The sequence below is a fragment of the Balaenoptera physalus genome (genome assembly GCF_965194825.1).
Source record: "Balaenoptera physalus genome assembly, chromosome: 3".
NCBI lineage: Eukaryota > Metazoa > Chordata > Mammalia > Artiodactyla > Balaenopteridae > Balaenoptera > Balaenoptera physalus.
In genome coordinates this window covers 141,361,366-141,375,918 of record NC_138890.1, presented here as the reverse complement: position 1 = coordinate 141,375,918, position 14,553 = coordinate 141,361,366, and the positions used below count along the sequence as shown (strand labels likewise).

Here is a 14,553-nt window from a genome sequence, read left to right as displayed (position 1 = left end):
ATTTATCCCTTGATCATTGTGTAGTGTCCTTCTTCGTCTCTGGTAACAGTCTTTATTTTAACGTCTATTTTGTTTGATATAAGTATTGCTATTCTGGTTTTCTTTTGATTTCTATTTGCATGGAATACCCTTTTCTATACTCTTGCTTTCAGTCTGTATGTGTCTCTGGATCTGAAGTGAGTCACTTGTAGGCAGAATGTATACGGGTCTTATTTCTGTATCCATTCAGCCACTCTATGTCTTTTTTTTTTTCTTCACTCTATGTCTTTTGTTTGGAGCATTTAGTCCATTTACATTTAAGGTAATTATCCATATGTATGTTCTTTTTCTCATTTTGTTAATTGTTTTGGATTTTTAAAAAAATATATTTTATTTATTTATTTATTTATGGCTGTGTTGGGTCTTGGTTTCTGTGCGAGGGCTTTCTCCAGTTGCGGCAAGTGGGGGCCATTCTTCATCGCGGTGCGCGGGCCTCTCACTATCGCAGCCTCTCTTGCTGCGGAGCACAGGCTCCAGACGCGCAGGCTCAGCAATTGTGGCCCACGGGCCCAGTTGCTCCGCGGCATGTGGGATCCTCCCAGACCAGGGCGCGAACCCGTGTCCGCTGCATTGGCAGGCAGACTCTCAACCACTGCACCACCAGGGAAGCCCCTTGGATTTTTTTTGCATGTGTTTTCCCCCCTTTCCTCTTTTGTTCTCTTGTGATTTGATGACTATCTTTGGTGTTATGTTTGGATTCCTTTTTCTTTTTGTGTGTATATCTATTAGAGATTTTTGGTTTGCAATTACCATGAGGTTTTTGTAACAGAGTGTCTCTCTCTCTCTCTCTCTCTATATATATATATATATAATTGTTTTAAGTTGTTGATCTCTTAATTTCAAATGCATTTTAGATACCCTGCATTTGTACTCTCCTGCCCTCACGATTACTGTTTTTGATGTCATATTTTACATCTAATTGTTCTGTGTATCTCTTAACCGCTTATTGTGGATACAGATGATTTTTACTACTTTTGTCTTTTAACGTCCCTACTAGCTTTCTGTTTGGATGATTTCCTACCTTTACTGCAGGTTTGCCTTTACCATTAGTTTTTCCTTTCATAATTTTCTTGTTGCTAGTTGCAAACTTTTCTTTTTGGCCTAGAGAATTTCCTTTAACATTTGTTGTAAAGCTGGGTTGGTGGTGCTGAATTCTTTTAGCTTTTGCTTGTCTATAAGCTTTTGCTTTCCCTCTGAAATCTGAACAAGAACCTTGCTGGGTGGAGTGTTCTTGGTTGTAGGTTTTCCCCTTTCATCACTTTAAATATATCCTGCCACTCCCTTCTGGCCTGCAGAGTTTCTGCTGAAAAAATCAGCTGATAGCCTTATGGGAGTTCCCACGTATGTTATTTGTTGCTTTTCCCTTGCTACTTTTAATATTTTCTCTTTATCTTTAACTTTTGTCATTTTGATTACAGTGCGTCTTGGTGTCTTCCTCTTTGGGTTAATCCTGCATGGGACTCTGCAATTCCTGGACTTGGGTAACTATTTCTTTTCCCACATGAGGGAATTTTTCAGCTGTTATCTCTTCAGTATTTTCTCAGGCCCTTTGTCTCTCTTCCCCTTCTGGGACCACTACAATGTGAACATTAGTGCATTTGATGTTGTCCCAGAAGTCTCTTATACTGTCCTTATTTCTTTTCATTCTTTTTTTCTGTTCAGCAGCAGTGATTTCCACTACTCTGTCTTTCAGCTCACTGATCCATTCTTCTGTATCGTTTAGTCTACTATTGATCCCTTCTAGTGCATTTTTCATTTCAGTTATTGTATTCTTCATTTCTGTTTGGTTTTTCTTTATATTTTCTAACTAACTGTACTTTTCACTCTGTGCATCCATTCTCCTCCTGAGTTCTTTGATCATCTTTACGATCATTACTCTGAACTTTCTCAGGTACATAGCCTACTCCACTTCACTTAGTTCTTCTGGGTTTTTATCTTGTTCCTTCGTCTGAAACATATTCCTCTGCTGCTTCATTCTGTCATAGGTTGCTATTTGTATTTTTGTATATGTGGTAGGTTAGTTACATTTCTTAACTTTGGAGAAGTAGCCTTTTGTAGGAGACATCCTATGCATCCCAGCAGTGCACTCCCCTCTCATCACCCAAGCTATATGGTCTAGGGGTCCCCCTAAGAGGGCTGTGTGGGTGCTTCTTTTGTGTTGGGCTGACTATGTGGGTGGCCTGGTAGGCTTGGTTGGCTCTTAGTCCAGTTGGTTGCCAGGCCCTGCCTTGTGTGGATGCTGCTGGCTCCTGTTTAGTGGGGCCTGGTCGTGAGGCAGCTGGTTGCAGAACTCTATGGGGCCCCGCGGCTAGTGTTGGCTTACTGGTGAGCAGAGTCAGGGTCCCGAAGATTCTGGGGCTATTGCCTACCCACTGGCAGGTGAAGCTAGATCCTGGGGTTAGTGCTGGACTACTGGCAGGCAGAGCTCATTCCTGGTCTGACTGCAGGGCCCAGGGATCCCAAAGCTCGTTTCATATCATTGACTGGCGGGGGGGTGGGGGGCAGTTCCTGACACAGCTGGGTATAGTGTGTGGATTGTCCCAAAGATTGCATTGTTGTGCTAGTGGGCAGGGCCAGGGCCCAGCTTTTCCCAGGGTCAGGTCTGGCTTGCTGTTGGCAGGCTTGGTCCGCAGGCTGCAGGACTGTATTTTTCTGCTACTGGCATCTGCCCCCTGGTGGGTGAGGCTAGTCTAGAGACTAGTATAGGCTTCCTGGTGGGAAGGGCTGGTGCCTGCCTACTGGTGGGTAGAGGTGGGTCTTGGCCCTCTGGTGGGAAGGGCCATGTCTAGGGGTGTGTCTGGGCTCAGAAGTCTTTAGGCAGACTTTCTGCTAGTGGGTGGGGCTATTCCCCACCCAGTTAGTTGTTTGGCCTGAGGCATCACTGGCGCCTACAGGCTGTTGGGTGGGGCCAGGTTTTGGCACTAATGAGCTAAGATGGCAGCCCCCAGCAGCAGTATTTACACATTTGGATATTTCCCAATATCTCTGCCACCAATGTCTATGTCCCCAGGTTGAGCCATAGCTGCCCCGTCTCTCCAGGAGACTCTCCAAGACCAGCAAGTAGGTCTGGCCCAGGCTCCTATCAAATTAACGTTTTTGCTCTGGGTCCCAGTGCACATGGGATTTTGTGTGCGCCCTTTAAGCGTGAAGTCTCTTTCCCCCAGTCTTGTGAGGCTCCTGCAATTAAACCCTGCTGGCATCAAAGCCAAATGCTCTGGGGGCTTGTCTTCCCAGTGCCAGACCTCCAGGCTGGGAAGCCTGCCGTGGGGTTCAGAACTCTTACTCCTTTGGAAGAACCTCTGCAGTATAACTATCTCCAGTTTGTGGGTCACCCACCCAGGGGGTATAGGATTTGATTGTATCACGAGTCTGCCCCTCCTGCCTATCTCGTTGTGGTTCCTTCCGTATGTCTTTAGCTGTAGAAGATATTTTCTGGTAAGTTCCAGTCTTTCTTTTTCACTGACGGTTGTTCTGCAGATAGTTGTGATTTTGGTGTGCTCGTGAGAGGAGGTGAGCTCGGGGCCTTTCTACTCCACCATCTTGGCAGCTCTCCTAAATCACACTTTTTACCATCTCTACTAACATTTATTGTTAACTATTTGCTAGGGTGTGTCACTTAACATACTCATTTAATCCTCACAACAACCCTATGAGGGAAGTAACGTTATGATCCACATTTTAGAGATGACAAAATTGAGACTTAAGGAAGAAAAGTGCTCTGATGAGACCATATACTAGGATTTAAACTCTGGTCTTCTGATTCCAATCTTAAACAGCAATGTTATGCTGCCTCCACTTATAGCAAAAAAGAAAAAAAATAGTTAAAATTTGTCTTTAATCAGGAATTACTGATTCCTTACTGATTAAATTTCTAAATAAGTGAGACAACCTCTGAGAAGTACCTGGTACGGGACTTGACACATACTAGGAAGAACAAAAGATCATTTCTTATTCATTCAACACATGTTTACTGAACACCTACTAGGTAAGCCAGACAGTGTTCTAGCCAGTGGTGAACAAAGCTAAGTCCTTGCTCTACAAGTTTGTATTTATTTCCTGAAGTGTTTATAGATCATAACTACACAAACAGTAGGTAAATCTGTTGACACTTAGAAAATATTATCTGAACTGCCATTTTAGGCTTAGTGCATTTTCAATACTAATAGGTCACTGTATAAGCTATACCACTAAAGCCTCAATGAAATTCCTCAATTTCTACACCAGGGACTGTGTCCTCATCAGCCTGCTGAAATGCACAGCTTGGCCTCAAGAGGGCCTTGAGGAATGAATGAATCCATTACAGTCATTCCCCAGGCCTAGGAATCATCTTAAAGCTATTCAGCTGTTATGGAGCACTTAGGAGCTTCATGTTAACTGTAAAATATGAAGAATAGGGGAAAATTTTAAGTGTGGTCCTAAAGAAAGAACCCTGATACAAAAAGGACTAGGATGGCCTTGAGAATGACCCCCATTACTTTAAAGCAGTTAGCTAATCTTTCCTTCAAGACTTGGGTAATGGATAAACAACAATATCCTACTATATAGCACAGGGAACTCTATTCAATATCCTATGATAAACCATAATGGAAAAAAATATTTAAAAAAAGAATGTATATATACATATAACTGAACCACTTTGCTGTACAGCAGAAATTAACACAACATTGTAAATTAACTATACTTCAATTAAAAAAAAAAAAAGACTTGGCTAAACACATCCTCTGTAAAGCCAGAATGGAACTCCTTAGGTACAATTAGTGAGCCCTTGCTCTGGGTGCATCCATGGCACTTTGTGATGCCACATGATGTGGTCAGCAACATGTCTGTGCTCTAGGGAAGTACTCGGTGCTCAAAAAAGTTGGAAGAATGGGCTTTCCTGTTTTAAAATAAGGCTAATCTTCTCTAGCTCTAAGTAGAATGATGCTGTGAAGATAAATAAAATGATGTTAAAAAAATGAAAGACCAGAAAAATTAAACAGATACGTTTCTTACCTTTAAAGATAGGGATCCAGCTAGAAAAAAGTGGTCTATATCAATAACAGAGGCTAAAAATCCAGCTAAAATGATTTCTCCAATGTCAGTCTTCTTCTTGATTCCAATGACTATTGCCCATGACCACATGCCAATCACGCAATGTACTGAATTATCTGAGAGTGCACGAAGCCAGTCATTTTGTTGAATTATGGAAAACTGAAGAAGTCTGTCAGCTAGTAGGCAGAAAATGCCCAGACCAAGGCTGGAAATAAGAGATTCGGTGCTACAAGACTGGAGTAAAGCATGGGTCTTCTCAGTCTCAGATGCCATCACAAACAGTATGTCAGTATATGCTAAAAGCCATCAGGAAACAAACAGCTTATTCTTGTTTACATTCCCAGTCACCCTAAAATAGAAAGCAGAGAAAATGAAGATTATGGGCTGCCATATAATATATAAACAAAACAATATTGAGAATAATTTTACAAGTATAAAACCAAGTTGTAAAAACTGGTATTTCTTTTTTTCTTTAACTGTTATCAGTAATTTCATTTTACTTTTTCCAGCTTTATGGAGATATAACTGGTACATAGCACTGTGTAAGTTTATGTTACACAACATGATGATTTGATATACGTATGTATTGTGAAATGATCACCACAATAAGGTTAGTTAACACATTCATGACTTTACATGGTTACCTTTGTGTGAGTGTGATGAGAACATTTACGATATACTCTCTTAGCAACTTTCAAGTATTAAAAGAAATGGTATTTCTTACATTTATATATAATATGCCATGTGGCCCAAAAAGAACAGATTAGCTTTGTAGGAACAACAGTTTAGATGGTAGCATGTATCAAGGGAAATTTAAGAAAGCCCACTGACTAATCTACTACTTTGAGGTCATCAAATAGTTCTTTCTTTCAGCAGTGTGTACTACACAGTAGTGGGGATCCATTGTGTCTGTGTACCCAGAAACTGCTTTCCATACTTTTTATGATAACAGCATCCACTTCCTTTGGGAAAACTGCTCATCAAAATACCCAAACTCTGGAGCTGACCAATTAGAATTCCCTGTCTCCCTTTCTAATAGTAGTGGTTAACAAGCAATTACTAATAAGTAATAATTTTATAGTAGTGATTAGTAGTGATTACTCTGCTTATGAAGGTGACCCCAGCTGGGCCAATCAGACTCCTTTCCAGAATTTTTCCTAGTGGAGCTGATCGGGAAAGTTCTTTTTCTTCTTACAGACCATGGACTCCACTACATGGAACAGCCTAGGAAAAAAGAATCATAAGGACCTCAGGTCCTCAGGTCAATCTCTAAGGTTCTCAGAGCTGCCCTGGTTCCTGCAGCTCACCTTTCACCTTCTATGAGCTACCTCAGGATTTTCCCAATAAGTCCCCTTTTCCTTTCTGTTACCTCTAACCAAAGAACCTTAACTGACATAAAAAGGTAATCATAATTCTGAGTGCTTACCTGGCATAGAATATTGAAATCACTTATCTAGTTAAAGTTATCAACATTGTGTGATACCTGAAGTTTTTGTATTGTTTTGTTTTAGTTCTGAGACTTAAAGAATAACTAAATGATTTATTGAGAATGATTCAACCTCCATTCTGTAATAAAAACTATACATAGCTCATTGTATATATTCTAAAATTTATAGGGAAATGCAAAAGACCTAGAATAGGAAAACACCTTTAAAAAAGAACTAAGTTGAAGGACTTACACCATCTGATTTCAAGTCTTATTATAAAGCTACAGTAATGAAGAATGTGGTATCGTTATGAAGATGGACAAATATACCAATGCAACAGAATAGAGAGTGGGATCACAAATAGATCCACACATAATGGTCAATTGATTATTTGACAAACATGCAGGGGAGAGTCAATGGAGAAAAGATATTCCTTTCAACAAATGGTGCTGGAACAATTGGATAGCCATATGCAAAAGTCATGAACCTCAATCCATACCTTCCTCCCTATACAAAAATTAACTCAAAATGGATCACAGACCTAAAAGTAAAACAAAACTGTAAAACTTCTGGAAGAAAACACAGAATATTTTTGTCCTTGGGTTATACAAAGAGTTCTTAGTGTCAGTATCAAAAGCTCCATCTGTTTTAAAAAGTTGATATATTGAACTTCATCAAAGTTAAGAACTTCTGCTCTTTGAAAGACGTTAAGAGAATGAAAAGACAAGACACAGACTGAGAGAACATTTTTGCATATCTCATATTTGGTAAAGGATTTGTACACAGAACAAAGAATTCTCAAAACATGATAACAGAAAAACAGACTGATACAAAGATGGGTGAAAGATCTGAAAAGGTACTTTACAAAGATGATATACAGGTGGTCAAGAAGCACATGAAATAGATTCAACATCATTCATTATTAGGGAAATGGAAACTAAAACCACAATGAGATTCCAAACATAACTATTAGACCTGCTAAAATTTAAGACTGACAATTCCAAATGTTGACAAGATGTGGAGCAACCAGAACTCTCATACACTGCTGGTGGAAATGTAAAATGATACAACAACTTTCCAGTTTCTGAAAAAGTTGAACATACTCCTACCATATGACTCAGTCATTCCATTCCTAGGTATTTACCTATGAGAAATGAGAGCAAACATCTGCACAAAGAGTTGCACATCAAAGACTTGCACATCAATGCTCATAGCAGCTTTCTTTACATTAGCTCCAAACTGGAAACAACCCAACTGGATAAACAAAATGTGGAAAAAAAGAAATAAAAAGAAACCAAAATGTGAATCCTACAAAAACATGAATGAACCTTAAAATAACACTAAACCAGACCGAAAAAAAAAAGATTACATAGTCAAAACCCATAGAACTGTATAACACAAAGAATGAACCCTAATGTAAACTCTGGACTTTAGTCAATAATAATGTATCAATATTGGTTCATTAATTGTAACAAATGTGCCACACTCATGCAAAAAGTTAATAGGGAGAAATGTGTGCAGAGGTAGAAGGAATATCTGGGAACACAGTGCTCTACTCTGCTTCATTTTTCCATAAACCTAAAACTGCTATATTAAAAAAAAAAAAAAGTCTATTTTTAAAAAGTAAATAATTGAAGCAAGTATGTGAAAATGTTATAATTGTTAAATTTAGGTAATGGATATACTTTAGTTCATTATACTCCTTTTATGTTTGAAATTTTCATTTAGAAATATTCTTTTAAAAGAGTACATAGTATGATTCCATTTATATAAAATTCTAGAAAATACAAACTAATCTAAGTGACAGAAAGCAGATCAGTGGTTGCATGGAGACCGGAGGGGCAGGAAGGATTAAAAAGGAGCATAAGGACACTGGAGGGACAGATACGTTCATTATCTTGATTGTGGTAACAGTTTCACGGTTCATAGTCTCATACCCACATCAAAACATATCAAATTGCACATTTTAAATATGTACAGTTTATTACATGTCAATTATACTCTAATAAAGATGTTAAAAAGTTAGGGAAAATATTTTATTGTCAGTAACAGTAGCAGCCTTTCATGTAAAAGGAGCAATCTGAAAATAAGAAAGAGATTATGGGGATAAAAAACCTGATGGCCCAAAAAAAAAGTCAATAGAAGCAATGCATAGTAAAATGAATGCTTCAAAAAACAAAATTAGTGAGTAAAAATACTTTCAAAGAATTTTCCCAAAGCTTGAGGGAGAAAAAAAGGACAAAGAGTTGGGCATTGAAAGAAAAAACAAATTCAAAAAATAAAGAGAAAATCCTTAAGAGTTTCCAAGTCCAAAAACAACACCATCATCAACAACAATGATTATCTGCAAAAGAAAGAGAATGTGATTAACACCAACACCAAATATTGTGGGACAGCAATTACAGAGCTCTGGGAGAACAGGATTCTGACAATAGGGTTCTAAACAACTAAATTATGGCCTCTATGTGACAACTGCAAATTTTAAGATTCTTGCCTTAGAAATTATAACACATTTACATATGATTTCTGGGGAAAAAATAAGGAGCAGCACTTCTAAATTTCTAGGGGAAGAAGAGAGGAATACAGAAAACTTGCTCAATATAGCAAAACAGAAAAGGAAAAAAATGAAGAAGAAAATTTTACTCCCACCCCCACCCACCAAAAAAATAAAAAAGGAAACAAACACATCAAACACAAATACTATAATATATGTGAATGTATTAAATTTCTCTATAAAGAGACAGATTGGAACAGAAGTAAACATCTCCCAAGTTACTGTTCATAAGAAAACATCTCAAACAAAAAGTCTCAGCAATATAGAAAATAAAGAGATGAGAAAATACATATCTAGAAAACACAAACAAAATTAAGCAGCTGTGGTAATACTACCATCAAACACAATTTATGGCAAAAGACTTAGTGGGATCAAAAGGGATAAAATATTCAAGTCATAGTAAAATTATATAAGAAGATGCTTACATGTCAAATCGTGCTTACATGAATTAGGTCAAGTAGCAAAAAAAAAAGATATAGATAGTCTGAATACTTTAATTACAAATTTTATTTCATATACAGGTCTAAAACTGTGTATATTACATAGAATACACATTATTTCCAAATGTCTCTGGCTCATTTATAAAATTTAATTACACATTTACTCATCCACAAGAAAAACTTCAACAAAATCTAAAACGTGGAAATGTTCAGGCCAAATTCTCTGACCACAATGCAATATATAATTCATCACTTTTAAACTGCTTAAAAGAAAAATAAAGTGACCTAATTAGCTCAAAGAAACTAAGCTTAAATGGTGGTGCAAGTAATTCCGTTAGAGCCAGAAGACTTGCCTACTTTCCAAGTGTTTACGCTCTGTAAACACTTCAGGAAAGAAAACAAAAGCTCAGAGAGCAGACTTGGTCTATTTGTTCACCACTATCTTTTAGCACACAGTGGATGCTCAACAAGTATTTATTGAATGAATTAAATAAAAATCATCATATACTGTATCTGTTATCCACCAGGTATTGCCTATTAAATGATTAAACGGCATTTAGTAAAATGTAGCATGTGTTCCTGGAAATCTCCATTTTTAGCAAGTGCGAATACCAGGTAATTCTTATGTTCACTAAACATTAAGAACTGCTAGGTTATAAGAAACCAGAATGAATGAAAACCAAGAAACATTATCTTTAAAGTCAAAAACAGTACAGCTATTATAATATTGTTCTGGCAGTTTTAATCAATGTAATGAGGCAAGGAAGGGATAGAGGGAGGGAGAGAGAAAATGTATCATTACTTTATCAGGAAGAAAACAATTACATTAGTTTGTAAGTGAAATGACTGCCTATCCAAGAGAATAAATTGAAAATTGTTAGAATTTAAGTTGCAAAAGGCAGCTAATTCAAGATAAATTATTAATATACCAGCAATAATCATAAGGGGAAAATACAGGAAAATGAACGTTCACAACAGCAATAAAAATTCAAATATCAAGGAATAAACTAAACAGGTAATGCATGTGAAGAAAATGACAAAACTGTACTTTATCAATCAGCTATTTAGAGCTCTGGTGGCTTTGTGCTATGTTAACGCAGCTAAGTTGGAAGGACATTTCCCAGAATCCCCTTCCTTTTATAGTTCTTTGTAGTGCTGGCTACAGGAGACACTGTACATGGGACTTGGAAGGCAGAAGTGAAGCAGCAGCCACATTTTTTAACTCTAAAGGTTGGTGCTGGACGCGCCGTGGAGCTTGCACGTCTTGCTGCTGATCTGTCAGCTCACCTTGCTGGCAAGGGCAAGCAGCTAGGCCTGCAGCTCCTTCAGCCTTCACCATATACTTCCTTCAGCTTCTCCAAATCCTGGGCCTGCATGTGCAGCCCCAGGGTCAAGAGTGCCAGCCTCTCCCGCAGGTCACCCACGGCATCAAAACTGGAGTTGGTGAGAGGCCAGTGCAGGTTCCATTCTGTCCTTGTTCTCATCCACATCCACCTTCCCCTCCCGACTTGCTGCAGCTTCAGGTTCAAAAACAGACTCATAGGCAACGGCCTGCAGCGCCTGCCCTCCGAGCCCCACAATTACAGCAGGTCTAAACTTCTTATTCCTTAGCACGCAAAGCAGTTCTGCTCCTTTGATGGAACTTTACTGAAACAAGAGCCAGACCATTTTACTGAGGAAGAAGACGACATGGATGGTGTTCTCCTCCTCAAATTAATCTATAAATTTAATGTAACTCTCATCAAAATCATAAAAGGGATTTTCTTTTAGCAACTTCACAAAACATTTTCAGGTTGGCATTCGAAAGAGTAAATGCCAATAAACTTGCAGAAGCAGAGTAATATGAATACTGAAAGGTAAATGCAAAGTCTGAGACAGGTCAAGTGTGTGTTTGGGGAAGGGGGAAATGCATGTATAATTCCAAATTGGTAAGGAACAATGATTTCACTCAGATCCTGTGTCAGTTAGGGTTCTTAAGTGCACGGAACAGAAAGCACTCTAAGTAAAAGCAAAAAACATTAAAAGGATATTGGGAAATCACAGACTTGCCAGGTTTCAAGAACCAGGCTTCAAACTCTGCCTCAAGCACCTCAGTGAAAATGACACCAGACACCTGTGGTGAAGACCTCTCTGCCCCTGAGCCCAGCTTACACTGCCTGACCCATCACCAGATATTATCATTGGCATTGCTGCTAGTACTGCCCTATCTGCTGCTGTCATAAAAGATTCTTGGCGTATTTGTTTCTTTGCTCTCAAAATTTGGAGTTGGGCATTGGCTGGGCCTAGGTCACATGCCCGTTCCCTAGTTGCAAGGGAGGTTGGAAAAGATAGTATTTGGCCTTTTCAGCCTATATAGTAGAAGGTGGGCTCCTTTCTCCTTCTAGATGCATTAGATGAGGAATCTTGCAAATATACTATACTGAGCAGGACGACCAGTCCACAATGGTAATCGGTCTGTTACAAAAGGGTTTAATTGCTAAGTATTACTGGAGAGTTAATCATCAGAAGAAACCTGAGATTGGATCATCTGTGCAATGCTCAGTTTTATATGGTAGAGTTGTTAAATCAAACAATTTTAGATTTCAGAATGTCACAATCCCATGGATTAGTTTTGTAATGCAGACCGTTTCTCTGGTTAAATTAAGAAAGGGAATCAGTTTCATTGACTAGATGCCTGAAAATGTTCCATGGTCAGATAGTTTTTGTAATCAGTTTGGTTATCAAATTTGGGATATTTATATGAATTTGTAAACATACTTCTACATAGTCCAGCTAGCTAGACTTTTAGAGAGGAGCTCAAAATTATTTTAAAAATACTGATAGACATGACTATATAAAAATGTAGACTTCTGCATGTCAAAATTAAAGACTAATAAATGGAGGAAATTTTGAACATTTATGATGGAGAAAGATTAGAAGCCCTACTTTACTAAGGGCTTTTAAAACTAACAAGAAGAAAAAATACCTATCCCAATAATAACATGGCAATGTCTATGAAAAGGCAATTTGGAAAAGGAAGAAATACAAACGGTCAAAGAAAACTATTAAAAGATTTCAACTTTATTGGTAATCAATTGAATTTAATTTAAAACAATGAGATTTCAATGTAAGATCGACAAAAGATTGCTAATGATTTGTTTGTGGTGGGGAAACGATCACTCAGAGTATTAGCAGTTGTATAAATTGGTATAACTCTTCTAGCAGACAATTTGACAATATGTATCAAAAATGATTAATAAATGAGCAAACACTTTTGACTCAGCATTTCCAATTCTAGGAAATTATCCTAAGAAACTAATTAGATAAATACAAAGAGTTACACATGGATGTTCAGCACAGCATTGTTTATAATAAGGAAAAATTAGAAACTATGTGTCCAAAATACAGGACTAGTGAAATAAATTCCATACAATTATGCAGTCATTAAAAAAATACTTATTCCCATATTTGTTGACATAGGAAATGCTCAATAGATATTAAGATTTAAAAGGTAGCCTAAAAAATAATATGTAAAATATTACATTTTTGTTAAAAATATGTACATATGCATAAAAAATCTGTAAGGCTGTTCATTTAGCTTGTCTCTCACTGGTGGGCTTACATGTGATCATTACTTTTTTTTCCTTTTCTTTGATTTCATAAAAATTTTTAATGTCTTACTATCATGAAAACAAAACCAATAAAGCTCCTTTGAAAAGTTAGAAGTAATTAATAACTCAGACCATGATGCTAAAGTCAGCTTCTTAAAAGTATAATTTTTAAAAATATAGAAACATATTTATAACATTATAAATATTAATAAAATATTAGAATATATAACATTAATAAACATTAATAAAATTGTATGCAAATCTCACAAGTCAAATTTATAGTATAATATAAAAATAATGTATTTACATTTATGTATTAGTTGGTACATGAAAAGCCTATATGAAAGATTTCTGTATCTCCAGATGAAATAAACTTATGCAGGTTCCTTTAAGTTTTTTTATTAGTGTGAAGAATACTTGCTTTGCAGAGAACAACTATTTTGTTAATGACAATGGAATCTAAAACCATCCTCAAATTCTTAGTCATGTGGAAAAATGAAAATTGTTCTCTAAAGCACTAAGATTGAGTTATAGTCTACAGATTCTTCCAGGATTAGGAAATAATGATTTCAAGATACTTTCAACCAAGAGATATGACCAAAATGCAAAAGAAACCTCCAAGATCATGAATCCTTTCCATATACCTTAGGATTTATAGTTCCACACATCATGAATCAGGTCTCTGCTCTGCAAAGTAAACATCTGACACCTGAATGGATAAAGAAGTCAATGTGTTTAAAGGCTCAGGGCATATAAATTTAAGTTTATAAAATATTCCCTTGAACCAAAGATAATATCATTATCCACTTAGCTGGATGGGAACTGGGACACAGAAAGCTTGAATTAATGACCAAGCCAGAGAGGTACAGCCGCAGAGCAATATCCCCCTCCTTCGGTAAGCCGTGGCCTGTAAATTACCCTAAGAAGAAAGAAGGCCAGTCAGGTGGATGAGTGTGAGGAGAACGTAGGCTGGACACAGTATACACAGAGGCCTAACAGAAAAGCTCTTCTGCCGCTCAAACTATGCTTCTATATGCATTTAATTGCAAATTTATTGTCAAGCCTCATCCTAGAAAGCAGACAAAAGGTCATTATCCACCTAATTGCAAATTGCATGATGTCTCTATAAAGCCATTTCATTACATCCATCTTCTTTTACTCACTAAACAATTTTTGTCATCACTAAATATATTTAAATGTACTCACCTTATGTTTTACTCGATGAGTTCAGATACAAAAAGAATCGAGTAGCTCGTGAAGTGTCATGAGCAAAGTGAAACATGAAAAGATCACTTAAAGTATTTAAATGATGATCCAAATTTAAAGTGACGCGAAAAAGAAAAACTTACTGTTTTCCAAATGTCTATATACTGTAGTAGTTTATGAATAGGACCAGATACACATAATGGGGCAGCACAAAATGCATTTTAAATGGAAAGTTTAAACAGCTTGCTCGATGAGAGAGGAACAAA

At 37.3% G+C, this 14,553-nt stretch overlaps 1 protein-coding gene across 11 annotated transcripts in view; it reads right to left on the bottom strand.

Moving 5' to 3' along the window:
• Positions 1–14,553, bottom strand: part of TMEM267 (transmembrane protein 267) — a 29,280-nt gene that overhangs the window by 10,698 nt on the left and 4,029 nt on the right. For 7 of the 11 annotated variants that reach the window (XM_082455944.1, XM_082455945.1, XM_082455939.1 and 4 more), the window contains one exon: positions 5,032–5,419. In XM_082455944.1, coding sequence (XP_082312070.1) covers positions 5,032–5,343 — 312 coding nt within the window. In that variant the 5' untranslated portion in view covers positions 5,344–5,419. Of the gene's footprint in view, positions 1–5,031; positions 5,420–7,493; position 14,553 lie in introns of those variants that run through there. The other 4 variants (XM_082455942.1, XM_082455946.1, XM_082455938.1 and 1 more) reach the window with 4 other exon arrangements.